General features: G+C 42.9%; 1 protein-coding gene across 1 annotated transcript in view; it reads right to left on the bottom strand.

Moving 5' to 3' along the window:
* Positions 1 to 27,826, bottom strand: part of galnt1 (UDP-N-acetyl-alpha-D-galactosamine:polypeptide N-acetylgalactosaminyltransferase 1) — an 85,186-nt gene that overhangs the window by 12,837 nt on the left and 44,523 nt on the right. The window contains exons 5-8 of the mRNA XM_055657806.1: positions 20,866 to 21,073; positions 7,891 to 8,061; positions 3,742 to 3,859; positions 384 to 564 (exon numbers count right to left, since the gene is read on the bottom strand). Of these exons, the coding sequence (XP_055513781.1) occupies positions 384 to 564; positions 3,742 to 3,859; positions 7,891 to 8,061; positions 20,866 to 21,073 (678 nt within the window). The remainder of the gene's footprint in view (positions 1 to 383; positions 565 to 3,741; positions 3,860 to 7,890; positions 8,062 to 20,865; positions 21,074 to 27,826) is intronic.

The following is a 27,826-nucleotide window of genomic DNA, read 5'->3' as shown; positions in this document are numbered from 1 at the left end:
TTACAATTGGATCTTGATCAGCTGGACAAATAGGCCAAATTGGAGTTTATTCAGATGATGGAGAGATGTTGCATTTTCGGAAGTCCAATCAGGGCAAGACCTTCAGTGAATGGCAGGATCCTGGGGAGGGCTGCGGAGCCAAGAGATCTCAGAGTACAAGTACAGAGTAGCCTGAAAATGGCTTCATAGGTAGATAGGATGGTGAAGGCAGCTTTTGCCATGCTGGCCTTCATCAGCCAGGAAATAAGAGTATATATAACTTGGGACGTTAGATTGTTGTTCTACAAGACATTGTGATCTTATGTGATGTGCTCAAAGTATATTCTCTTGACTAAAAAATGATACAAAATACATTCAAGGAGGTGGATATTTTCTATACTTACCAGGAGAAATAATATAGAAAAAACTTTTGAAGTCATCCATCCAGACCTCTGCGAGCCTTCTATTATTCTTGTTTATTATCTGACCAGTGCCTCCAGGAAAAGTGTAAGGAGTAGCTTTACGAAATACATGGCCTACATGTGAACAAGTAACTATCTCCAAAGTACCACCACATTGCCAGATCTAGAAGATATAATGTGCATTTATGAAGCACCTCGCGTAACTTTGTGATATCCTTTTTTTGAGACAAGTATTCACAAACTTTAAAGTTGCCCAAGGTTTTAAAATTGAATTAAAATGTAATATTATATTTTTACGCATTGAATTAATATTTTTGCTTCATGATGTAACAGACACAAAGATGGTTATGACACATCATTGCAAACCAGGACAATTTTGCATGTTAATACTTACATTACAAAATTGTCCTGGTTTGCAGTGATAGCATGTCATAACCATCTTTGTATAAGTTACATCATGATGCTAAAATATTAATTAAATATGATCATTAAGTAATATAACTAGATTTGTTTGCAGATTCATCATTTAAATATTCAAGACGTTCTCATCATGAACAATGTATTTACTGTTCTGAAAGTTGAGCAGTTAGCAGAATGTGCTTTAGGTTTCCAAAGCAAGTCAAAAATCCAAAGTTAGCCATTAACTAAAATTAAATCCTCAGTGCTTAAAATTGATTGCCATTCAACGTAAACTAAACTCATTTGACTCCAAGAATAAATTTAAACATACACTCCTGCCCCCTCCCAAATGCCCTTTAAACATCATTAACAGTTTAAGAAGGTAGCAGAATAAATGTTGACTAGATCATCAACACGTCATTGTACTTCTCAGAATGCAGCAAATGATAATTTATTCCTAGGCAGAAATTTATAACAGGTGTTAATCTCTAATTTAAATCATAACAAATCTAACAGTGAAGCATTAAGTCAGTTATGCACAAAGGTACCAATATAAATAATGCGATTCAAATTTCTGATACATGGCCTGATTGTACTAACTATGATCTCCGAAACAGGAGCACTGCCATTGAGCAATATCCAAGAAGAAATGACAAATTGCGGTGGGGAGCAAGTTCTTTCAAATGTGACACAGCAGGACAATATGATAGCATGTGGTAGTATGGTGCTTTCTCCATGCGGACAGTTCAGGTGCGTCTGCATGCAGAATGTGCACTCATCCTGTGATTGCATGCATTTCCCACAGGTGCTTCTCTTTTCTGCTGCATTCTAAAGATGTAAAGGGTAGGCCGGCTGAAGAACAGGGAAAAGTTTCGTTTTGTGTGCTATCTCCAGATCAGATTGATTATATATAAATACAATCGTCAAACTCCAGTAGAATAGATAGTGCAAAGGCAAAGATACAGTCATGACTGGTGTGAATGTTCCTTTTGTGTACCTTGTGTCAATGGAATCTTAATGAACCCTGCTGTCCTACAGTGCATTTAGAAAGTATTCAGACCCCTTCACTTTTTCCACATTTTGTTACATTTGCTTTACAAAATTTACAGCTTTATTCTAAAATGTATTAATTTTTTTTTGTAAATCACCAATCGACACACAATAACCCCATAATAAAAAAGCAATAACAGGTGTTTCGAAATTTTTTACAAATTAGAAACATAGAAAATAGGTGCAGGAGGAGGCCATTTGGCCCTTCGAGCCAGTACCACCATTCATTGCGATCATGGCTGATCGTCCCCAATCGTCCCTGATCGTCCCAAATTAAAAATAAATAACATTTCACATTTACATAAGTATTCAGACCCTTTACTCCCATCTTTGGCAGCGATTACAGGCTCAAGTCTTCTTGGGTATGACACCTAAAGCTTGGCAAATCTGTATTTGGGTAATTTCTCCCATTCTTCTCTGCAGATCCTCTCAATCTGTCAAGTTGGATGGGGAGTGTCGTTGCATAGCTATTTTCAGATCCCTCCAGAGATGTTCGATCAGGTTCAAGTCCGGGCTCTGGCTGGGCCACTCAAAGACATTCACAGACTTGTCACAAAGCCACTCCTGCATTGTCCTAGCTGTGTGCTTAGGGTCATTGTCCTGTTGGAAGGTGAACCTCCACCCCAGTCTGAGGTCCAGAACGCTCTGGAGCAGGTTTTCATCAAAGATCTCTCTGTACTTTGCTCTGTTCATCTTTCCCTCAATCCTGATTAGTCTCCCAGTTCCTCCAGACGTGACGCTTGGCATTTAGGCCAGAATTCAATCTTGGTTTCATTAGATCAGATCAGAGAATCTTGTTTCTCATGGTCTGAGAGTCCTTTAGGTGCCTTTTGGCAAACTCCAAGCAGGCTGTCATGTGCCTTTTACTGAGGAGTGGCTTCCGTCTGGCCACTCTACCATAAAGGCCTGATTGGTGGAGTGCTGCAGATATAGTTGTCCTTCTGGAAGGTTTTCCCATCTCCACAGAGGAACTCTGGAGCTCTGTCAGAGTGACCATCGAGTTCTTGGTCACCTCCCTGACCAAGGCCCTTCCCCCTCGATTGCACAGCTTGGCCGGGCGGGTTATTCCATTTAAGAATGACTGAGGCCACTGTGCTCTTCGGGACCTGCAATGCTGCAGAAATTGTTTTATATCCTTCCCCAGATCTGTGTCTCAACACAATCCTGTCTCGGAGGTCTACGGACAATTTCTTTGTCTTCATGGCTTGGTGTTTTCTCTGACATACACTGTCAACTGTGGGACCTTATAGAGATAGGTGTCTGCCTTTCCAACTCATGCCAATCAATTTAATTTACCGCTGGTGGACTCCAATCAAGTTGTAGAAACATCTCCAGGATAATCAATGGAAACAGGATGAACCCAAGTTCATTTTTGAGTGTCACAGCAATGGGTCTGAATATGTAAATGTGATATTTCAGTTATTTATTTTTAATTACTCTGGAAAATTTTGTAAACACCTGTTTTCGCTTCTTCATTCTGGGGTATTGTGTGTAGATTGATGATAAAAAAATGATTTAATCCATTTTTAAATAAGGCTGTAACGTAACTAAATGTGGAAAAAGTGAAGGGGTCTGAATACTTCCTGAATGTACTGTATGAGAAAAAATAACTTGCAAAGCTGCAGAAAATAAGAGAAAGGAGAATGGAATATAGTGGATTGATCAGCCAGAGTTGACATGGACCAAGTGACTGCAGATTGTAATAAGTAAATGAGAAACTCTGAATAATCATCCTTCTCTTTAAATATCCAAAAATAAATTATTACAAATATATCTACTTAGCACTTTATAATATTAATAAAGAATGCAAATCCCTAAAACACTGAACTTTAGATATATTATATTAGGTATGAATAATGCTCCCCCCCAAAATAAATGATCAAATACTTACTCTGAAAGATATCTCTAGGTTTTCTCCTCCCCATATATCCATGCCTGCATCATACGTTCCTATTAACTCAAAGTAATCTCTGTCTATTGAAAAAAGTCCTCCTGCCATGGTGGGCGTTCTAAAAAATGAAATGGTTTTAAAAAAAAATTACAGCTAAGACAACTTATAATTGCCAAAGATATTTTTTGTTGAAAATAATGCAAACATTTTCTGCATGTTTTGAGACACTGAAATGGCAAAATTGTAAGCAATTTATTTCTTTTAATGTACAACCATCTTTTTGTTTTGGCCAAAACAACTTATGTCCTTCCAAATCTGAATGCTACGTCATAATTCATGCCTTTGACTCCAACAGAAATGTTTGATCTATTGAAGCCTTAAGGAACCTTCTTAGTCATACACCAGATCAGAAATTGCAATCAGCAGTGAAATTAGAATGATTTCTGGCATTCCAATAAACGTTCCCTGCAAAGATCTAATGTTTTGTGGTGAAACCTTCCCACATTCTGAAATCCTAGATTATGATGTCATTGGGACTGAATATCCAAACATATGCAGGAATTTAAACTTTCAAAAAATTGGACACAATGATACATTGCATTTGGAACATGCACAGAATTAAAGCACAAGCTGAACCAACAGATTTAAAATAGGTTATTTTCAAAATATCTATGCCTAGTGAAATGCAATGCATAAGTAAAATGAACTTTTAGTAAACTGCAATAATGGCTGAAATCAGCATTAAAAACGCAGAGATAATCGACTCAACATTTTTCCACAGGTTTATTCCATAATAGTAGTCCAAATTCAGTGGAGTGATTTCATTTGATTGTTAACGAAGGCCACAAATAGCAGAGCCCATGGAGATGTGCTTGATCAGTGACTGCTGCTAAGTTATGCAACTGTGAACATTGCTTCCATTGTCACAGATGGTGCCTTCATTATCAGTACATCTGCAAACTTTAACAAATTTGCATCTACAACTTTTAAATATTATTTTGTTAGTCAGACATTTTCAATATATGCACATCATTGCTTTTCATTTTTCCTCCATTGTTTTATTGTTCCCTCTATTGGAATAAATCCCATTTTAATTTGATTTATCCTTTCATTGTTACACCATGGTTTTTCTGCAACCCATTAAAGGTTTTTTTTTTTTTAAACCACCTATTACAATTATAACCACTTCTATATTTTAAATTGTTGCATCCAAATGTGCATGAAAGAATGCAAGATTCTGTAACTTCAGTAATGCCTCAACAAGCATGTCAAAAGGTTAACCGAGCTGTACAATATAGTTAGATATTTAATTCCTCATCAGTGTTCATCTAACACATCAGCTAACCCATTGCCAACCAGCAACTCCACCACCCAGTGATCCCCCCCACCATCCCCATTCCTCTTAAAATGTAAGCATGATTATTGAATAAAGGGTAAGATAAAAGGAAAAAAATGGCTATGGTGATGGGTGACCGTCACCGATGACAGTTAGGAAATCAGTCAGAAAATCAGAAAAGTCAAGACTTCAGAAAGATGGATTATGTAAAAAGGTACTCAAGAGCACTCAATGGCCATTGATTGCCATCTTGGCAAAGAATATTTGAAGTAGAAGAGAACAGGAGACAAAAAGAGGAAAACGTCTGAGGTGTCTTGAACATAGGTAGGAAGGGATTTGACCAAGGGGGATAGGATGGAGTCAAGGTATGTGGAGATGAGTTTGGTGGGGCACGAACAGGCAGAGACAATGGGTCTACCCAGGAGACAAAAAGATGTCTGTTTGAAAATTCCTTCAGCAAGAGATTCACCAGAATGTTATCAGGGCCTGCAGGCTAGTTTAGTTTATTAGTGTCAAGTGTACCGAGGTCAGGTGAAAAGCCTCTTTTTTTTTCCACGAGTTATCCAGTCAGTGAAAAGACTATTCAATTATTACAATCGAGCCATCCACAGGACAAGGAGATGACATTCAGTGCAAGATAAAGTCTGATTAAATAAATGTTCCAATGAGGTAGATGGGAGATCAGGGCTCTAGTTGGCGAGAGGATGGTTCAGTTGCCTGTTAAAAGCTGGAAGAAACTTACCCTGACTCTGGAATAATCCTTTATCAAACTTCTGTATCTCTTCCCTGATGGAAGAGGAGAGAAGAGGGAGTGACTGGGGTGAGTGGTCCTTGATTATGCTGGTAGTCTTGCCGAGGCAATGTGAAGTGTGGATGGAATCAATGGAAGAGTGTTTGGTTTGCGCGATGGTCTAGGCTACGTCCACAACTCTCTACAATTTCTTGCGGTCTTGGATGGAGCTGTTCCCAAACTATGCATGGTGATAAAATGCTTTCTATGGCGCATCTGTAGAAGCTGGTGAGGGCTGTTGGGGCCATGCACATCCCAAGCTTTATAAGAAAGTAGAGTAATTGTTGTGCTATCTTGGCCAATGCCATGCTATGGCTAGTCCAGGACAAATTGCTGGTGATATTTATTTTGAAGAACTTGAAACTTTCAACCATCTCTACTTCGGCACCATCAATGTGAGTGTACCGCTTTGTTCCCTTAAGTCAATCACAAACTCCTTGGTCTTCTTGGTATTGAGGATTAGTTTTCTTGGCATCAGGTTACGGGGTTTCTCAATCTCCTTCCTGTACTCCGTCTGATCATTATTTGATATCCGGCCCATTAAGGTGGTGTCGCCTACGACTTTGTAAATTGAGTTGGATTGGTATTTGGCTGCAGAGTCATGAGTGTTTCAGGAGTATAGAAAGGGGCTGAGAAAGCAGTCTTGCATGGCACCAGTGTTGAGGATTGATCGTAAAGGATGATTTGTTACCTCTCCTCACTGATTGTAATCTGTTGGTCAAGAAGTTGAGGATCCAATTGCAGAGGTAAGTGCTGACTCCAAGTTTCACAAGTTTGGAGATGAGCTTGGGTGGAATAATGGTATTGAAAGCAAAGTTGTAGTTGATGAATAGGAATCTGACAAAGGCGTAGAAACATGGAAACATAGAAAATAGGTGCAGTAGGCCATTCAGCCCTTCAAGCCAGCACTGCCATTCAATATGACCATGGCTGATCATCCAAAATCAGTACCCGTTCCTGCTTTTTCCCCATAATCCCTTGATTCTGTTAGCCCTAAGAGCTATATCTAACTCTCTCTTGAAAACATCCAGTGAATTGGCCTCAACTTCTGTGGCAGAGAATTCCACAAATTCACTACTCTCTGGGTGAAAATTCCACAGATTCACAACTCTCTGGGTGAAAAAAAAGTGTCTTTCTTAACCAGGTGTTCCAGACACGAGTGTAGGGCCTGGGAGATGGCAAGAACCATGGGTCTATTGTGACAGTAGGCAAAATGCAATGGATTAAGATTGTTTGGTTGGCTGCATTTAATACCAGCCTCTCAAAGCACTTCATGATAGTGGATGTCAAGGCCACTGAATGGTGGTCATTAAGATATAAGATCTTATTACTTGAGCTATAGGGAATGGATGTATAGGTTGTCACCAAGGAGGCCGAGGGATAATCTTATTAAGATGTACAAGATCATAAGAGGCATTGGTAAAGAAAACAATCTTTTTACCGGGATAGATGATTCTGAATCTAGAGGGTTAATAGAGTCAGAGTTTTATATCATGGAAACATGCCCATTGGCCCAACTTGCCATGGCAACCAAGATGTCCAATCTAATCTAAACCCATTTGCCAGTATTTGGCCCATATTGCTCTAAACCTTCCCTGTCCATGTATTGTCCAATTGTCTTTTAAAATGTACCTGCCTCAACAACTTCCTCTGGCAGCTCATCCCATATACCACCTACCCTGTGTGTGAAAAGGTTGCCACTGGGTTCCTATTAAATCTTCCCCTCTCTCGTTCTGGTCAGATTTTATAAAAGTTTAATGTATCCTTCTCAGATATAGTACCAACTCAAGAACTAAAAACAAAGCTTCAAAAGAAAACTAGATTTGGACCCTGGCTCCTGTGGATGAATTGCCATCAAAGGCATAAATGATTAAAAAATGCATTGCTTAAATTAATGTACAGTATTATTAACTGCAGTTTTCGGAAATAGTAAATGGTTCATTTATTACTTTAGTTTGAATGGACCAATCTCTTTTCCAGCACTTTATATACAACTAAAGAAGTGGTTTTGTTATTTTTGTACCTTACTGGTATTGTTCGGTCACCTTTCCTTCGATCCATCTCTCGTTGAGGTACAGGATACCAACGGAAGTTCAGTTTCCAATTAAATCCACCATAAGTCATATCTGAACCCGCCATGTACTCAAATGTGTCATCACTAATCACATCAATTATTGGGCACACCACTGTACTCCTGGTGGAACAAAACAGTTTTAAGCAAGGATGCAATAGAATAAACATCGATCCACTGAAATGTGGCAATAATGAGAAACAGTACAATTATGACAAATTGAAAGGAAATGCTTGTATTCACATTTGTTGTTAATATATTTTTTACATTTTCCCAGCATCTGTGACTCACTGACCAGCTTTTAGTCATTGAATAACACAGGTAATTCTGCTGATACACGGAATTATATATAACATGATCGATGAGTTAATAAATACTATTTGTATTATGCAGGCCCAATTAGTTATAACAAAATTTTGATTAGGAAGTTGAGATCTACTTACAAGTCCTTTGTGAAATTGACAAACAGAAAAAAAGTTGAGGAAACAAATATAATCTCCTCAGAGAAATCAGACATCTTCATTTGTTTCACAGGTGGGCAATTAAATTGACAAGCAATTGACGTCCAACTAAGCTAGTCCCAGATGCCCGTCATTAATACCCTTCCCGGTGGCCACGTAATTTGAATCATGTCATGGAAAATTTAGCCCACTCACCCAACCTATCCAAGTCACCCTGCAGCCTCATCGCATCCTCCTCGCAGCTCACACTGCTACCCAGTGCTGTGCCATCCGCAAACTTGGAGATGTTAGCAAAGATGGTTATGAAAAATTACAGCAGGATCTTGATTAGCTGGGCAAATGAGCTGTGGAATGGTTAATGAAGCCTAATACAGATAAGTGAGAGGTGTTGCATTTTGTGAGGAGTGCTGTAAAGCAGAGGGATCTAGGAGTCCAGGTATATACTTCCCTGACAGTGGCATATTGAGTAGATAGGGGGTCAAGAAGACTTTCAGTACATTGGCCTTCATCTGACAGCAAAAGTTTATATAGATATGTGAAGAGAAAGAGATTAGTTAAAACAAATGTAGGTCCCTTGCAATCAGAAACAGGTGAATTGATCATGGGGAACAAGGACATGGTAGACCAATTGAATAGCTACTTTGGTTCCGTCTTCGCTAAGGAAGACATAAATAATCTGCCGGAAATAGCAGGGTACTGCGGGTCAAATGAGATGGAGGAACTGAGTGAAATCCAGGTTAGCCGGGAAGTGGTGTTAGGTAAATTGAATGGATTAAAGGTCGATAAATCCCCAGGGCCAGATAGGCTGCATCCCACAGTACTTAAGGAAGTAGCCCCAGAAATAGTGGATGCATCAGTGATAATTTTTCAAAACTCTTTAGATTCTGGAGTAGTTCCTGAGGATTGGAGGGTAGCTAATGTAACCCCACTTTTTTAAAAAGGGAGGGAGAGAGAAAACGGGGAATTACAGACCAGTTAGTCTAAACATCGGTAGTGGGGAAACTGCTAGTCAGTTATTAAAGATGGGATAGCAGCACATTTGGAAAGTGGTGAAATCATTGGACAAAGTCAGCATGGATTTACGAAAGGTAAATTATGTCTGACGAATCTTATAGAATTTTTCGAGGATGTAACTGGTAGAGCGGATAAGGGAGAACCAGTGGATGTGTTATATCTGGACTTTCAGAAGGCTTTCGACAAGGTCCCACATAAGAGATTAGTATACAAACTTAAAGCACACGGTATTGGGGGTTCAGTATTGATGTGAATAGGTAACTGGCTGGCAAACAGGAAGCAAAGAGTAGGAGTAAACGGGTCCTTTTCAGAATGGCAGGCAGTGACTAGTGGGGTACCGCAAGGCTCAGTGCTGGGACCCCAGCTATTTACAATATATATTAATGATTTGGATGAGGGAACTGAATGCAACATCTCCAAGTTTGCGGATGACACGAAGCTGGGGGGCAGTGTTAGCTGTGAGGAGGATGCCAGGATTCTGCAAGGTGACTGGGTTAGTGGGCAAATGCATAGCAGATGCAGTACAATGTGGATAAATGTGAGGTTATCCACTTTGGTGGCAAAAACAGGAAAATAAACTATTATCTAAATGGTGGCCGATTAGGAAAAGGGGAGATGCAATGAGACCTGGGTGTCATGGTACACCAGTCATTGAAAGTAGGCATGCAGGTGCAGCAGGCAGTGAAGAAAGCGAATGGTTATGTTAGCATTCATAGCAAAAGGATTTGAGTATAGGAGCAGGGAGGTTCTACTGCAGTTGTACAGGGTCTTGGTGAGACCACATCTGGAGTATTGCGTACAATTTTGGTCTCCAAATCTGAGGAAAGACATTCTTGCCATCGAGGGAGTACAGAGAAGGTTCACCAGACTGATTCCTGGGATGTCAGGACTTTCATATGAAGAAAGACTGGATAGACTCGGCTTGTACTCGCTAGAATTTAGAAGATTGAGGGGGGATCTTATAAAAACTTACAAAATTCTTAAGGGGTTGGACAGGCTAGATGCAGGAAGATTGTTCCCGATGTTGGGAAAGTCCAGGACAAGGGGTCACAGTTTAAGGATAAAGGGGAAATCCTTTAGAACTGAGATGAGAAAAACATTTTTCACACAGAGAGTGGTGAATCTCTGGAACTCTCTGCCACAGAAGGTAGTTGAGACCAGTTCATTGGCTATATTTAAGAGGGAGTTAGATGTGGCCCTTGTGGCTAAAGGGATCAGGGGGTATGGAGAGAAGGCAGGTACAGGATACCGAGTTGGATGATCAGCCATGATCATATTGAATGGCGGTGCAGGCTCGAAGGGCCAAATGGCCTGCTCCTGCACCTATTTTCTATGTTTCTATCTGTCGGGATATTGATTATAGAAGTTTGGATGTTATGTTACAGTTGTACAAGATGTTAGTGAGGTCACATTTGGAGAACAGTGATCATTTTCGGTCACTATTATAGCTGGAAAGAGGGCAGAGAAGATTTGCCAGAGGGCATAGAAGAGTTACCAGGACGAGAGTCTGAGCAAAATGGAGGGGTTGGGCAAGCTAGGACTTGAATCCTTGGAGCATTTACTCTGTATACAAATATATAAAATCATGAGAATTGATAAGGTGAATGCACAGAACCAGAAGACGTACAGTAAGTTTAAGGTGAGATGGGAAAGATTTAAAACAAACCTGAGGGACAACAAACAAGAGGTGGTGGGTGTATGGAATGAGCTGGCAGAGGAGGTAGTTGAGGCAAGTAATATAACAATATTTAAAAGACATTGGACAGGGAGAATCAGCATGGGAAAATTGGACCAAAGGTCCGGTTTCATGGTCACACGACTCCATGACCAACTGTGATGTTTTTGTTTGAAAGATGGCACAAACTGCAGCCACTGTGTGCTAGTAGTTGTGGAAAGGATGTTAAGGTGATGTAGCAGACCACATTGTTGCAAGCGCTTTTAGTAAAATAACCAATTAAAGAACAATACACGATCAACTGAAATAATTTGTGGCACAATCCAACCAATTCATCTTTATGAGCAATCTCGCACAATAGGTGGGAAGCCTCTCCCAAAGTCACTTTAGCCATGATGCTGCAGCTGATGTGCCTGCAAGTAAGTTATCAGATATAATTTAACAGCTTCAGATTATTTTCTGTCGTGCCTTCAGAAGAAAGGGTAGAATAGATATACAAGAAAAATTGCACCAGTGACTAATAGAATTAAGCTATTCCACAAAGATGGATAAAAATCACGCAAAATTTCCCTTAACATTTGTGTACCTCAAAGAAAGATTCTTGGGGTTATCCACATCATGTTTTTAACGTCCAATATCTCTTAATGAATGAATTTGCTGATCAATTCAACAACTTCTAATTTTGTAGTTCCTCAGTAGCTATTACAAGAGGGGCAGGCTTAATAATTTGCTAAACATTATTCCACAGGAAGGAATTCACAGAAACTAGAGGAGTAGTCAAATAATTCAAATAAGATCATTAAAAACGTTTGCCGGTCAGTGCAAAACGGTCTAGTTTCTAAGAGGAACTATCATGTGTTGTCAGGGGACTGAACAAATGAGACTTATGGTAGTTCACAACATCTTTTTCGAAATATACTAGTTACTTTTAAGATCGGACATTTTTTGATGCTGTACAGTGCTTAAACTGGCTTTGGTTTATATAAATAATATTTTTTCTCAATTACTGGACTTTTCTCTTTGAGCAACTAATTGTGTCTCCTTGATGGAGTACAATAATCACCAGACTCTTTCTTGAACGGCAGTTAAATGGTTGCCTGAAGTAGACCCATTTTCTCTACAATTTCAAAGAATGAGAGATGATCTTGGTGAACCTTCCACATTCTTTGAAGACTTGACAAGGTGGATACAAATGGGATGTTTACCCTGGCTGAGGAGTTTAGAATCAGACATCAAAGTCTCAGAAAAACCAATAGGCCACTTAAGATTGAGATGAGAAATTTCTTCATTCAGAATCAGGAATTTTTAAATATTTGCAATCTTGGGGGTCATGTGGAGGTCCAGTGACTGAGTTAATTCAAAGCAGAGATAGATAGCTTTCTAGTTAGAGCGATCAATGGATTATAATGTTATACAATACAGAAACACGCTCTTCAGCCCAACTCGTCCACGCCAACCAAGTTGCCCATCAGGGCTGGTTTCATTTGCCCATATCGCTCTATGCCTTATCTATCAGTGCCTGTACAAATGTCTTTTAAATTTCCCTAGTTATCCCTTTTCTCCCAATTTTCTTGCAGAATCTCTCAGGATTCTCCTCTGCCTCACTTGTCATAGCTACCTTGCACTATCTTTTTGTTTTCCAACTTTCCCTCAAGACTACTCCTACATCCCTTATACTCCTCATGATACCAACTGCCTAACAGCAAGTCTGCTATAACATGATCGTTGCACTCCTAAGAAACTTATATTGTAGAAAATTGAGTGTTTTAGACTTGCAATACGAGTTATTTTTATCCCACAGGTTAAATATCTTTTTAAGAGCCTTGTTAATATTTGTTACCACAAGGTAAAAATACCAAATGTTCCATGTTGCATTGTTTAATAGAACATGACTGCATCAATGGACATCTACAGTGAAACTGTCAGTATGTGTTCTTAAGAAACAATGATATCTGATTACTGTGGGATGCTACATGGAAAGAATGTTTCCTCAAGACTTTTTTCCCTACTTGCCTTTTTCCAGCAACCTTTAAGTGGTTCACTAGTTTGAACATAGAGTACAGGACAGATCCTATGGCACACTATATTTGTACCAAACAGGCCAAGTTAAACTAATATCCTCTGCCTGCATGCGATCCATATTCCTACACTCCCTGCATATCCATGTGTCTATCTAAAAGCCTCTGAAATGCCACTATCGAATCCGCCCCCACCGCCATCTCTTGCAGCCCGTTCCAGGCACTCACCACTCTCTGTACAGAAAAAAAAAAAAAAAAACTTGCCCCACACATCTCCTTTAAACTTTGTGCCTTCCACCTTAAAGCTATGACCTCTAGTCTTTGATATTTCCATGCTGGGTAAAAGATACTGTCTCTTATAATTTTATATTCTTCCATCAGGTCTACCCACAACTCCGATATTCCAGAGAAATCAATCCAAGTTTCTCCAACCTTTCTTTAGAGCCAATACCCATTAATCAAGGCAACATGTTGGTGCACCTCTTCTGTACCCTCTCTAAAGTCTCCACATATTTCTGTTAAGTCCTGTAAGATGCAACACCACCTCCTGATATATGGATGAGGGCAATAATATTATGGGCATTCATTACCACTATCTACTGAACATCAATACTCAAGTTCATGAGTTTTTTGTCATGTGTCCCTGCTAGGACAATGAAATTATTGCTTTGCTTCAGCACATAGGACATAGTAGGCATTTACTACAAAACAGATCCATGTGTCCATGTACAGGTGCACAACCTTTTATCCGAAGATCCAAATAACGAAAACCTCCGAATAGCGACATTTTTTCAGTCCTTGAAGAAAGGTCCTTGAAAACGTTCACCGAGGGCGGCCCGCAGAGGTGACAGCGGAACCTCCGGTCGGTCCTCGAAGAAAGGGGAACTAAATCCCCATTCATAAAAGAGAAGGTGAGGGTATATTGCGCGGGAGGGTTAATAATTGACAGTCTGCTGCTGCCTGCCCGCTGCGTTAAAAAGTTCTCACGGTAGACTCATGATACACAGTGTATCGTGAGTCTTGCATGAGAACTTTTTAACTCAGCGGGCAGGCAGCAGCAAATTGTCGCTCCCTTAAGTTTCACCCCACCTACACCCCTCTGCTTCCCGGCAATGTGTGTGACCCCTTCCCTCCCCTCTCCAGCTCCCCGCCCATTGCACCGGCGCGGGGGTTTTGCACTGTCTTCACGTCGGAGCCAGTGCCAATCACCGGAGACGTCAGGACCAACGGGACACCGGCCCCCAGGCCCACTGCAAGCACGGAGAACCCAGAGACCCACAGCCAGCAGCAGCCCAGCCCCGTTCCAATTCCAGGGACCGAAGCTGATGGTGTGCAAGGTGCATCTTGGTCTTGAGGTTGCGGATGAGGGGGCGCAGCTCGGGCTGTGACGTCTCCGGCCACCCCCCTGTACAGGAGCTGAGACTGGGAACTGTGGGGTTGTTTGCAGTTGCAGAGGGAGGGGGCAAAGGCGGTACAGTTCCCAGTCTCAGCTCCAGTCCAGGGGGGTGACCGGAGACGTCAGGACCAACGGGACACCGACTGCAAGCACGGAGATCCCAGAGACTCACAGCCAGCAGCAACTCTAGCCCAGCCCCGCTCCAACTCCAGAGGAACCCGGGTTGCGGATGAGGGGGCGCAGCTCGGGCTGTGGGCGAACTGCCACTTGTCGCTGTAGCGGCGCATCGGGGAGCGTGGGTTCTTGTTGGTCCTGACGTCTCCGGCCATCCCCCTGGACAGGAGCTGAGAGATGTCAGGACCACCAGAAGCCGCTCCCCGATGCGCCGCTACAGCGACAAGTGGCAGTTCGCCCACAGCCCGAGCTGCGGCCCCTCATCGGGACACCGACCCCCAGGCCCACTGCAAGCACGGAGATCCCAGAGACTCACAGCCAGCAACAACTCTAGCCCAGCCCCGCTCCAACTCCAGAGGAACCCGGGTTGCGGATGAGGGGGCGCAGCTCGGGCTGTGGGCGAACTGCCACTTGTAGCCGTAGCGGCCCAATAGGGGAGCGGATTCCTCTGGAGTTGGAGGGACAGGGAGACACAGCGGCTTTTGAGAATGGTGGGCAATCACTTCCAAAGTTCTGCCCACACAGTCAGTACACCTCTCCTACACTTGTCTCCCGCACTAAGATTATCTCGCAGAGAATGATCCCAGCCTAACCCTCCCTATTCTCTCCTATTCTGCAAGAAAAAACTACATTGAAGACTGAAACTCGCGATCGAGTAACTGCCGGGATCGAGGCGCAAACTCGCAACCTTGCGGATACGAGCCGAGCACTCTACCACTGCGCCAGCCGTTAAAATCTACACTAAAAATCTTCCATTCCGAAAGCCGAAAAATTCTGAATTACGAAAAGTGTCTGGTCCCAAGGCTTTCGGATAAAAGGTTGTGCACCTGTACTATAATATAAATATATACACATATGAATAAATAAAATGATAAAGTGAAAATAACAGATCATTGGTTATTAATAATCAAAGTTTTGTCCAAGCCAGGTTTAATAGCCTGATGGCTTTGGGGAAGTAGCTATTCCTGAACCTGGTTGTTGCAGTCTTCAGGCTCCTCCTGTAGCTTCTACCTGAAGGTAGCAGGGAGATGAGTGTGTGGCCAGGATGTTGTGGGTCTTTGATGATACTGTCAGCCTTTTTGAGGCAGCGACTCAATACTGTTAAGGGTCGTGCTATAAACTGTATACTTTCCCCTTACATTCGACCTCACAAAGTGTAAAATCTTCCCCTTACTCAGATTAAACTTCATATAACCATATAACAATTACAGCACGGAAACAGGCCATCTCAGCCCTACAAATCCGTGCCGAACAATTATTTTCCCTTAGTCTCACCTGCCTGCACTCATACCTTAATCCTCCATTCCCTTCTCATCCATATGCCTATCCAATTTATTTTTAAATGATACCATCAATGCTTCCACCACTTCCACTGGAAGCTCATTCCACACCGCTACCACTCTCTGAGTAAAGAAGATCCCCCTCATGTTACCCCTAAACTTCTGTCCCTTAATTCTGAAGTCATGTCCTCTTGTTTGAATCTTTCCTATTCTCAAAGGGAAAAGCTGATCCACATCAACTCTGTCTATCCCTCTCATCATTTTAAAGACCTCTATCAAGTCCCCCCTTAACCTTCTACGCTCCAGAGAATAAAGACCTAACTTATTCAACCTTTCTCTGTAACTTAGTTGTTGAAACCCAGGCAACATTCTAGTAAAACTCCTCTGTACTCTCTCTATTTTGTTGACATCCTTCCTATAATTGGGCGACCAAAATTATACACCATACTTCAGATTTGGTCTCACCAATGCCTTGTACAATTTTAACATTACATCCCAGCTTGTTTACTCAATGCTCTGATTTATAAAGGCTAGCATACGAAAAGCTTTCTTTACCACCCTATCTATATGAGATTTCACCTTCAAGGAACTATGCACGGTTATTCCCAGATCCCTCTGTTCCACTGTATTCTTTAATTCCCTACCATTTACCATGTACGTCCTATTTTGATTTGTCCTGCCGAGGTGTAGCACCTCACATTTATCAGCATTAAACTCCATCTGCCATCTTTCAGCCCATTCTTCCAAATGGCCCAAATCACTCTGTAGACTTTGGAAATCCTCTTCATTATCCACAACACCCCCTATCTTGGTATCATCTGCATACTTACTAATCCAATTTACCACACCTTCATCCAGATCATTGATGTACATGACAAACAACAAAGGACCCAACACAGATCCCCGAGGCACCCCACTAGTCACCTGCCTCCAACCCGACAAACAGCCATCCACCATTACCCTCTGGCGTCTCCCATTCAGCCACTGTTGAATCCATCTTGCTACTCAGATTCAGATTCAGATTCAATTTTAATTGTCATTGTCAGTGTACAGTACAGAGACAACGAAATGCATTTAGCATCTCCCTTGAAGAGCGACATAGCAAACGATTTGAATAAAAAATAATAAGTGTCCGGGGGGGGGGGGTGGTGATTGGCAGTCACCGAGGTACGTTGTTGAGTAGAGTGACAGCCGCCGGAAAGAAGCTGTTCCTCGACCTGCTGGTTCGGCAACGGAGAGACCTGTAGCGCCTCCCGGATGGTAGGAGGGTAAACAGTCCATGGTTGGGGTGAGAGCAGTCCTTGGCGATGCTGAGCGCCCTCCGCAGACAGCGCTTGCTTTGGACAGACTCAATGGAGGGGAGCGTGGAACCGGTGATGCGTTGGGCAATTTTCACCACCCTCTGCAATGCCTTCCGGTCGGAGACAGAGCAGTTGCCATACCATACTGTGATGCAGTTGGTAAGGATGTTCTCGATGGTGCAGCGGTAGAAGTTCACCAGGATCTGAGGAGACAGATGGACCTTCTTCAGTCTCCTCAGGAAGAAGAGACGCTGATGAGCCTTCTTGATCAGAGTAGAGGTATTGTGGGTCCAAGAGAGGTCATCGGAGATGTTGACTCCCAGGAACCTGAAGCTAGAAACACGTTCCACCTCCGTCCCGTTAATGTGGATGGGGGTGTGCGTGCCGCCTCTGGACTTCCTGAAGTCTACAATGAGCTCCTTGGTCTTCTTGGAGTTAAGGGCCAGGTTGTTGTCAGCGCACCATGCTGCTAAGTGCTGGACCTCCTCCCTGTAGGCCAGCTCATCGTTGTTGCTGATGAGGCCAATCACCGTTGTATCATCTGCATACTTGATGATGGTGTTAGTACCATGTACAGGTGTGCAGTCATAGGTGAAGAGGGAGTAGAGGAGGGGGCTCAGCACACAGCCCTGTGGAACGCCGGTGTTCAGGGTGAGGGTTGAAGAGGTGTGCTTGTCTAACCTCACAGACTGGGGTCTGTTGGTTAGAAAGTCCAGTATCCAGTTGCAGAGGGAGGGGTCGATGCCCAGGTTACCGAGTTTGGTGATCAGTTTTGATGGAATAATGGTGTTGAATGCTGAGCTGTAATCGATGAACAGCATTCTTACGTAAGTGTCTCTGTACTCCTGCATTTATACCCAACAGTTGAACCTTCTTAACCAACCTTCCATGAGGAACCTTGTCAAAGGCCTTACTAAAGTCCATATAGACAACATCCATTGCTTTACCCTCGTCAATTTCCCTAGTAACCTCTTCAAAAAATTCAAGAAGATTAGTCAAACACGACCTTCCAGGCACAAATCCATGTTGACTGTTCCTAATCAGACCCTGTTTATCCAGATGCTTACATATATATTATCTCTAAGTATCTTTTCCATTAATTTGCCCACCACTGAAGTCAAACTAACAGGTCTATAATTGCTAGGTTTACTCTTAGAACCCTTTTTAAACAATGGAACAACATGCGCAGTACGCCAATCCTCGGGGACTATTCACGTTTCTAATGACATTTGAAATATTTCTGTCATAGACCCGGCTATTTCTACACTAACTTCCCTGAATGTCCTAGGGAATATCCTGTCAGGACCTGGAGACTTATCCACTTTTATATTTTTCAAAAGTGTCAGTACTTCTTTTACTTTGAAACTCATAGTATCCATAGCTACTCTACTAGTTTCCCTTACCTCACATAATTCAATATCCTTCTCCTTGGTGAATACCGAGGAAAAGAAATTGTTCAATATCTCCCCCATCTCTTTTGGCTCTGCAGATAGCTGTCCACTCTGTCTCTCCAATGGACCAATTATATCCTTTGTTATCCTTTTGCTATTAATATAGCTGTAGAAACCCTTTGGGTTTACTTTCACCTTACTTGCCAAAGCAACCTCATATCTTCTTTTAGCTTTTCTAATTTCTTTCTTAAGATTCTTTTTACACACCTTATACTCCTCAAGCACCTCATTTACTTCATGCTGCCTATAATTATTGTAGATCTCCCTCTTTTTCCAAACAAGATGTCCAATTTCCCAATTTTTACTGTTTCCTTTCAACCGAACAGGAACATAAAGATTCTGTACTTAAAATTTCCCCTTTAAATGTCCTCAATTTCTCTTCTACGTCCTTCCCATAAAACAAAATGTCCCAGTTCACTCCTTTTAAATCATTTTGCATCTCATCAAAGTTAGCCTTTGGCCAATCAAAAATCTCAACCCTAGGTCCAGTTCTGACCCTCTCCATCATTATATTGAAACTAATGGTATTGTGATCACTGGACCCGAAGTGCTCCCCAACGCATACCTCCGCCACCTGTCCGGTCTCATTTCCTAACAGGAGGTCCAGCACTGCCCCTCCTCTAGCAGGTACCTCTATGTATTGCTGCAAAAAACAATCCTGCACACATTTTACAAACTCCAAACCATCCAGCCCATTTACAGAATGTGTTTCCCAGTCTATGTGCGGAAAGTTGAAATATCCCACAATCACTACCTTGTGCTTACTACTAATATCTGCTATCTCCTTACACATTTGCTCTTCCAATTCTCGATCCCCATTTGGCGGTCTATAATACACCCCTATAAGTGTTGCTACACCTTTCCCACTTCTCAGTTCCACCCAAATAGCCTCCCTAGATGAGCCCTCCAATCTATCCTGCCAAAGCACTGCTGTAATATCTTCCTTGACTAGCAATGCAACACCTCCACCTCTTGCCCCTCCAATTCTATCACACCTGAAGCAACGAAATCCTGGAATATTTAGTTTCCAATCACAGCCCTCCTGCAACCATGTTTCACTGATCGCCACAACATCATACTTCCAGGTGTCTATCCAGACTCTAAGCTCATCCACCTTTCTTACAATGCTCCTAGCATTAAAATATGCACATTTAAGAAACCCCCCGCCTCTTATTCTCTGTTTATTTTATTTTTCTTCTTTCTCCTCATGTGTCTGAGTGCTTCCCTTTTCTGCTTCCTGCCTCCCATTCTGTCTACTAGCTTTCTCTATTTGAGTCCCTCGCCCCAACCATTCTAGTTTAAAGTCTCCCCAGTAGCCTTTGCAAATTTCCCTGCCAGGATATTGGTCCCCCTCGGGTTCATCTGTAATTTTTCTACCCATTTCCAGAGCTGATCTACACCCTGCTGTATACTTTGACAGTCTTCCTCACAGTTCGTGCCTCCACCAATTTTAGCGTCATCTGCAAACTTACTAATCAACTCATCTACATTTATGTTCAAAGTCATATAAACTGTGGTCCCAGTACTGTGGTTAAGAAAGAACTGCAGGAAAAAGGCAGAGAGAGTGTGGCTGTGGGAGAGCTGGGAAGGGGAGGGAAAGGAGGGAGAAAGCAAGGAATACCTGAAATTGGAGAAGTCAATGTTAATGCCAATACAGTAGGATAACATTGAACTTGTTCCATCCAAAGGACTCGTTTCCATGCTATGTCTTTCAATCAATTCAATCAATTGTAAAATTTATAATCAAACAAATCAGTCTGAATTTTCAACTCAGATGACACCACTTCAGATCTACTCAAACATCCTACGTGGATTTTTTAATGATACCATCTACACCAAGGCAGACTGCCCAGCATGCAATCTTTTGCATGAAATGCAAACCAAACCTCCTCAGAATGCAAATCCATATTTCTTGGCACTGTTCAAAGATGAACATAGTTTTTTGACTAATCTCAGCTCCAATATAAATAAATCGTCATTCATTTTGTTTGCTGTTTATTCGGCTAAGAATTTTACAGGTTTTGATCTAACCATGTTTGTGAAGTGTGTTCATTTATATTAATTTCCTGTTCATTCTGAGTGTCTGATTAAAACTATTTGTAATATTTGAAGTACTATTGAAACATTAAGCATAATACTTTATAACATTGTTCTTACTTGTCATTTTTAATCCTTGCTAGTAGAGGCTCCAACCAGCCCAGTGTGCATTCACAATGTGCATCCAAGAAAGTGATCACTTGTCCGGTAGAAGCTGCTGCCCCTTTCAGTCTTGCTCGAATCAAACCGGAGCGCTGTTCCATGCGCAGAACTTTAACTGGTACTTGCAATTTCTTCACATATTTCTCTAAAGGCTTGTTCAAAAAATCTGAAAAACAATGCAATCCTTTTCAGTTAAAACTGTACACAAAATTATCTTTGAAATTTTAAAAGCATACCAAGTAATAATACTTAATAATATTTCCAATTGTTTGGGCCAAAAAGCTGCATTTTAAATTTTCATCAAAAACCGCAGCGCAACACTTACTCAAATGGCTTCCTAGATTTTTAAGATGCTAGACTGGCAATTGTTTCATCAATTCAGTTCTGAAATTGGTGGGAAAAAATGCTCATACTTGACCAATACATTTATTTGATTCATATAATCTGATGCAAGCAGATATGAACCTCAATGTTCGTCCAATTTTCTACTGCCAATGCAAACAGGCTGACAATTGCTTCAATCCAGTTTATTTAAAAAAATGTGATTATAATTAACAGCTGCTGAGAACAAACTTGCACACTAAAAAAAAAAATTGCTGGGGTTACTCAGCAGCTCAGGCAGAATCTCTGAAGATGGATAAATGACTTTGTAACTTTCTTCAGATTAATTGTGGTGGGGTGGTGGGAAGAAAGGAAAGAAAGCTTTGGAAAAGAAAGAGAGGCAGGATAACAGCCTGGTACGGACAGTAGGTGGGGATGGGGGGGGATGGGGGGGGGGGGGGGGGGGGGCGGGGGGGGCAGGGGGATAGTAGATGATTGGTCAAAAGTCAGAGGGAGACAACCGTGAAAACAATAAAGTCAAAAAAGCATGTTCCCAGGCACTCACCACTCTATGTATACAACTTGCTCCACACATCTCATTTATAAACTATGCCCCTCCTACCTTAAACCTATTCTCAGTATTTGATTTTTTTTCCATCCTGGGAAAAAGGTTCTAACTGTCTACCTTATCTATGACTCTCATAATCTTGTATATTTATATCAGGTCTCCCCAAAACCTTTGTCATTCCAGAGAAATCAATCCAAGTCTGTCCAACCTTTCCCTCTTGCTAATATTCTCTAATCCAAGTATCATTTTGGTAAACCTCCTCGGCATCCTTTCCTAAGCCTCCACATCCTTCTTGTTATGGGACGGCCAGAACTAAAAATGTGGCCAACCAAACCCAAGTGTTATAACGCTGCATCATAATGTTCTTGCTCTTCCATTCAATGCTACGATGTATGAAATCTTATTAACTGGTGTCAGAACAATAGCAAGACAAAAGAGTTGGTTGTTGACCCAAAAAGGTGAAGGGGTGATCACAACCTGTCTTCATCAATAGAGCTGCAGCGGAGATGTTCATCAGCTTCAGGTTTTGAAGCATCCATATCACCAGCAACCTAACCTGGTCCCTTCACACTGATGTGGTAATCAAGAAAGTGTATCACACAGGTAATTATTTTCTTAGGCATCTGTTAAGATTTAGCATGTCCACAAGAATTCTCTTTTGAGTTCTATAGATGTGCCATTCAGACAGAATGCATTTCAACCTCTCTTGATCTGAACCTGCAGGTGAACTCAGTCCATCATAAGCTGAATGCTTCCATCTGTTCAGGCCATCTTCATGGATGCTCTGACGTTCAGTCTAAGAACATAATCTTGCTCACTGCTATCAAAGACTTGAACCAATCACTCTTCCACACAAAATTTCCAGAGATGCTGCCATGCAACTTCACCTCAATTGGTTCCTCGTAATACATTAATATTTATTTTTATTTCTCAGATTTTGCACCAACATCTTGTGCCATTCTGCTGCAATGCACTTTGTATTTATTGGTGTACAGGCATGCCTCGCTTAATGCTACCCTGCATAGTTCTGCTTTGCTATCGCACTCTCTCATTTTGGAGCCTTGCTTTTTCAATCCATTCCTTGGCTTTAATGACTACTGGGGGCTTAATAGGTAGCATGGAGATGTTTTTCAAAGGGCTGCCATGGTGGAATGTAACTATTGGTCAGAGCCACTGTGTTGGGTCTGCGAAGCTGTTTAAGGGGTTGCAGTGGCCGTTCCGGTGGTGTTGCAGGCCAGGTGAGCACGAGTGATTTTCCCCAACCACCCAGCATCCACAGCAACCCACCCCCATCCCAGCTGACCGCATGCACTGTCAACCGGGACTACCTCAGATCTCTCCAGCCTGCCCCCATCCCTCCACCCTCTCATAATGCCAACTTTGCCCTCCTCAACACCAGGTCGCTCAACAACAAAGCCCTTGCCCTCCATGAACTAATCCTTGACAACACTCTGGACTTCCTTCTGCTCACTGAGACCTGGCAACAACCCAATGTCTTCTTCTCTCAATCAAACATCTCCACCTGGATTTAATTACATTTCCAAACCCCGCCCCTCCTGCCATGTAGGTGGCCTCGCTGTTATTTTCAACTAGAATTTTCGTATCACTGAACTCACCTTCCCCCCAGTAGCATCATTTGAATTCCTCGCCTTCAAAGCCCTTTCCTCCATGAGTCATCCTCAGTTACCGGCCACCTAAACCAAACCCCTCCTTCCTATCTGACTTCACTGAACTCCTCACACTTGCCTCATCCCTCTCCTCACGTCTGCTGCTACTTGGTGACTTAAATATTCACATGGACTCCCCCACTTGCAAGCTCGCATCTGAATTTGCCTTTTTACTTGACAACTTCTCTCTCACTCAGCACGTCACCTTTCCCACCCCTGACAAAGGTCACATCCTTGACCTGGTCTGCTCCACTAATCAACCTGTACTTGACCTCCACCCTTGCCTCTTCCCCCTCTCTGATCATAAGCTTATACGGTTCACCATCCCTTCTCAGACACCTCGCCCCCGCTTCCTCCGAGAAATCACCTTCCGTAATCTAAAATCCATTGATCCCCACCATCTCTCTGACCTGCTCTCCACCCCTCTCCCCCTGGACTCAACCCCCATCTCACCTGATGATCTCACAAACCATCTCAACTCCACCTTGTCTACCTCCCTTAACACTATGGCCCCCCCCAAAACAAGAACCGTAACTTTCAACACATCTTCACCCTGGTACACACCTGTACTTCGTAAACTGAAACAGACTGGTTGCCGACTTGAACGACTCACAAAGAAATCATCTCACAGTCCACCTTGAAGCTTACAAACTCCACCTCACTGACTACAAAGATGCCCTCATTGCTGCAAAATCTGCCTACCTCGCCTCCATATTCACCAATCCCTGCCTAAACCACAGAACCCTCTTCTCCACAATAGGCAACCTCCTCAAGCCTCGAGCCAACACTCTCCCTACCTCTACTCCGGATCACTGCAACTCATTCCTCCACTTTTTCGCTGATAAAATCAGCACCATCTATCAATCTTTATCCCCTGTACCTGACTCCCCAGCATCTACTCCACCACCTACCAAGGCCCCTCCTTTCAACATCTCCACTGACCTCCTTACCCTTCCTCCACACTGCTTCCTCTCCCAGTTTGACCTGGTCACCCCTATGGAAATCTCCAAACTCATCAGCTCTTCCAAACCCACTACCTGCTCCCTCGACCCTCTCCCCACTCCCCTGTTGAAGTCCTGCCTCCCCGTTCTCTGCCCCTACCTCACTAATCTCTTCAACTCCTCATTGTCCCAAGGAATTGTCCCCTCCGCTTTCGAAACTGCTGCTGTCACACCAATCTTAAAGAAACCTGGTCTTGATCCCTCCTCTCTCATTAACTGCCGCCCAATCTCAAACCTCCCCTTTCTTTCAAAAACCCTGGAGCATATCGTTGCGTTGCAACTTCATTCCCACCTCCTTGCGTATAACCTACTTGAACCCCTCCAATCTGGCTTTCGCCCCCTCCATAGCACAGAAACTGCTCTCCTCAAAGTCCTCAATGACCTCCTCACCTCTGCTGACACTGGTTCCCTCAACATCCTCATCCTCCTCGACCTGAGCGCAGCCTTCGATACAGTGAACCATAACATCCTGCTCACCACACTCAAACACCTCGGCATTGAAGGCTCTGCACTCAGCTGGCTCCGTTCCTATCTTTCCAACAGATCCCACTTCATCTCTCTCCACAACCACACCTCTGCTACAGCCACAATCACTCAAGGCGTTCCCCAAGGCTCCATACTCGGCCCCCTCCTCTTCATCATCTACATCCTCCCCCTTGGTCAGATACTCCGCCACTTCAACCTGGACTTCCACTGTTACGCTGACGACACCCAGATCTACCGCGGCACCAAATCCCCCCACCCCCCCCCCCCCCCCCCCCCCCTCCCATATCAACTCGTTTGTCAGCTATAAAAACCTGGATGCAACATAATTTCCTCAAACTCAACAGCGATAAGACAGAATTCCTCCTCATAGGCTCCAAAGCCACACTCAGCAAAATCAATAACCCCACTCTCACCATCGACGGCACCACTGTCTCCCCATCTCCCCAGGCCCGCAACCTTGGCGTGATCTTTGATTCCACCCTCTCCCTTGAGCCTCACATCCGCCAAGTCATTAAAACCTCCTTCTTTCATCTCCGCAACATCGCCAAACTCAGACCCTCTCTCACACCTCCCGCTGCTGAAAGACTCATCCATGCCTTCATCTCCTCCCGACTGGACTACTGCAATTCACTTCTCCTTGGCATCAGCTCCACCTACATCAACCAACTCCAACTGGTCCAGACGCAGCTGCCCGACTCATCGCCCACACCAAATCCTGGCATCACATCACTCCAGTCCTCAAACAACTTCACTGGCTTCCCATCTCCCACCGGATCAACTACAAAATCCTGATCCTCACCTGCAAAGCCCTCCACCATCTGGCCCCCCCCATATCTCACTGACCTCCTCTCCCCCTACCAACCCTCACGGTCCCTCAGATCCACATCAGCCGGTGAAATGCATGAGTCTCACGCTCAATGCGTGAGCGTTGACAGCCCTGCAGTATGTATGCTGTTTACTGTGTGAATTTCATGTGCACAATAAATGTCATGGCATATGTGTGTATTCTGTATTTTTTTTCTTAAATAAAGGCCTAACCTCATTTCGGAAAGATACTTCATTCTTTAAGGAACGGGGGTTCCCCTCTTCTACTATAGATGAGGCCCTCACCAGAGTCTCTTCTATACTCCGTAACTCTGCTCTCACTACCCCCCCCCCCCCCCCCCCCGGCAACAAGGCCAGAGTCTACCTTGTCCTCACCTTCCACCCTACCAGCCGTCACATACAGCTAGATGATCCTCTGACATTTTCGCCATCTCCAACGGGAGCCACATCTTCCCATCTCCTCCTATTTTGGCTTTCCGCAGAGACGGCTCCCTCCGTAACTCCCTGGTCAATTCATCCCTCCCACACAAACCAGCCCCTCTCCTGGCACTTTCCCTTGCAACCGCAGGAAATGCTACACTTGTCGCTTTACCACCCCCCTTGACTCCATCCAAGGACCCAAGCAGTCTTTCCAGGTGCGGCAGAGGTTCACCTGCACCTCCTCCAACCTCATCTATTGCACCCGCTGCTCTAGGTGTCAGCTGCTCGACATCGGTGAGACCAAGCGCAGGCTTGGCGATTGCTTAAAAAAAGTTTAATTTTAAGAGCAAACTCGAGCGACATCAGTAATATATTTGTGCACTAATTAGCAAGGTAGAACATTGATTTAAACAAAGACCATATTGATCCACTACAAGTACACCTTTCCAGTAATTAAACTTATTAACTAATAACTAGTTTTTAAGATAGTTGATGCATGGGTGGCAAACAACAAAATAATTATTGGGAATTACTTAACACTTTTTTGTAATCAGATTCCCAACCCCTCATAAAGGGAGAATCATTGGCAACACTCATTTTAGCATCCAACAATAAATTTTGTTAAAAACAGTTCTGTAACTTAAATAAAGAGGGGAATAAACAAAATAAAAAACTCTACTAAATACACTATTAATGAAAATCAGCAACCCCTTCAAACAAACGAAGCTGCTGCTTATCTAGCAGTTGTGGTTGGCATAAAGCTGAGGATCCATATAGTGAATTCAGCTGCAGATTAGGAGGTTGGACGCAGCAGCATCTTATCTCTCTGCAAAAATCAAAAGATTCACTAAACACAGGTTCATCACTTCCTTCCATTCAGTCCATCTTACTGGCATTGCATCAGGAGCGAGCACTGCCATTCAATATGATCATGGCTGATCATCCAGAATTTGATTCCTTTGCTAAAGCTAACTCGCTCTTGAAAACATCCAGTGAATTGGTCTCCATTGCTTTCCGTGGCAGAGAATTCCACAGATTTACAACTCTCTGGGTGAAAATGTTTTTCCTGATCTCAGTCCTAATTGGCATACCCCTTATTCTTAAACTGTAACCCCTGGTTCTGGACTCCTCCAACATGGGGAACATTTTTCTGCATCTAGCCTGTCCAATCCCTTAAGAATTTTATGTTTCTATAAGATTTCCCTCTCATCCTTCTAAATTCCAGTGAATACAAGCCCAGTCGACCCATTATTTCATCATATGTCAGTCCCGCCATCCCGGGAATTAACCTTGTGAACCTACGCTGCACTCCCTCAATAGCAAAAATGTCCTTCCTCAAATTAGACCAAAATTGCACACAATACTTCAGGTGCAGTATAACTGCAGTAGGATCTGCTTGTTCCTAAACTCAAATCCTCCTGCAATGAAGGCCAGCATGCCATTTGCATTCTTCACTGCCTGCTGTACCTGCATGCTTACTTTCAGTGACTGATGTATAAGCACACCCAGGTCTCATTGCCGCTTCCCCTTTCCCGAATCTGACACCATTCAGATAATGATCTGCCATCTTGTTCCTGTAAACCAGATCCCTCCCTGCACAGATCAAAAAGCCTGAAACGCCACTATTATAT

The sequence above is a fragment of the Leucoraja erinacea genome, chromosome 2 (genome assembly GCF_028641065.1).
Source record: "Leucoraja erinacea ecotype New England chromosome 2, Leri_hhj_1, whole genome shotgun sequence".
NCBI classification, from domain to species: Eukaryota; Metazoa; Chordata; class Chondrichthyes; order Rajiformes; family Rajidae; genus Leucoraja; species Leucoraja erinaceus.
Note: the sequence above shows the minus strand (reverse complement) of the source record. Positions and strands in the feature narration are given on the sequence as shown.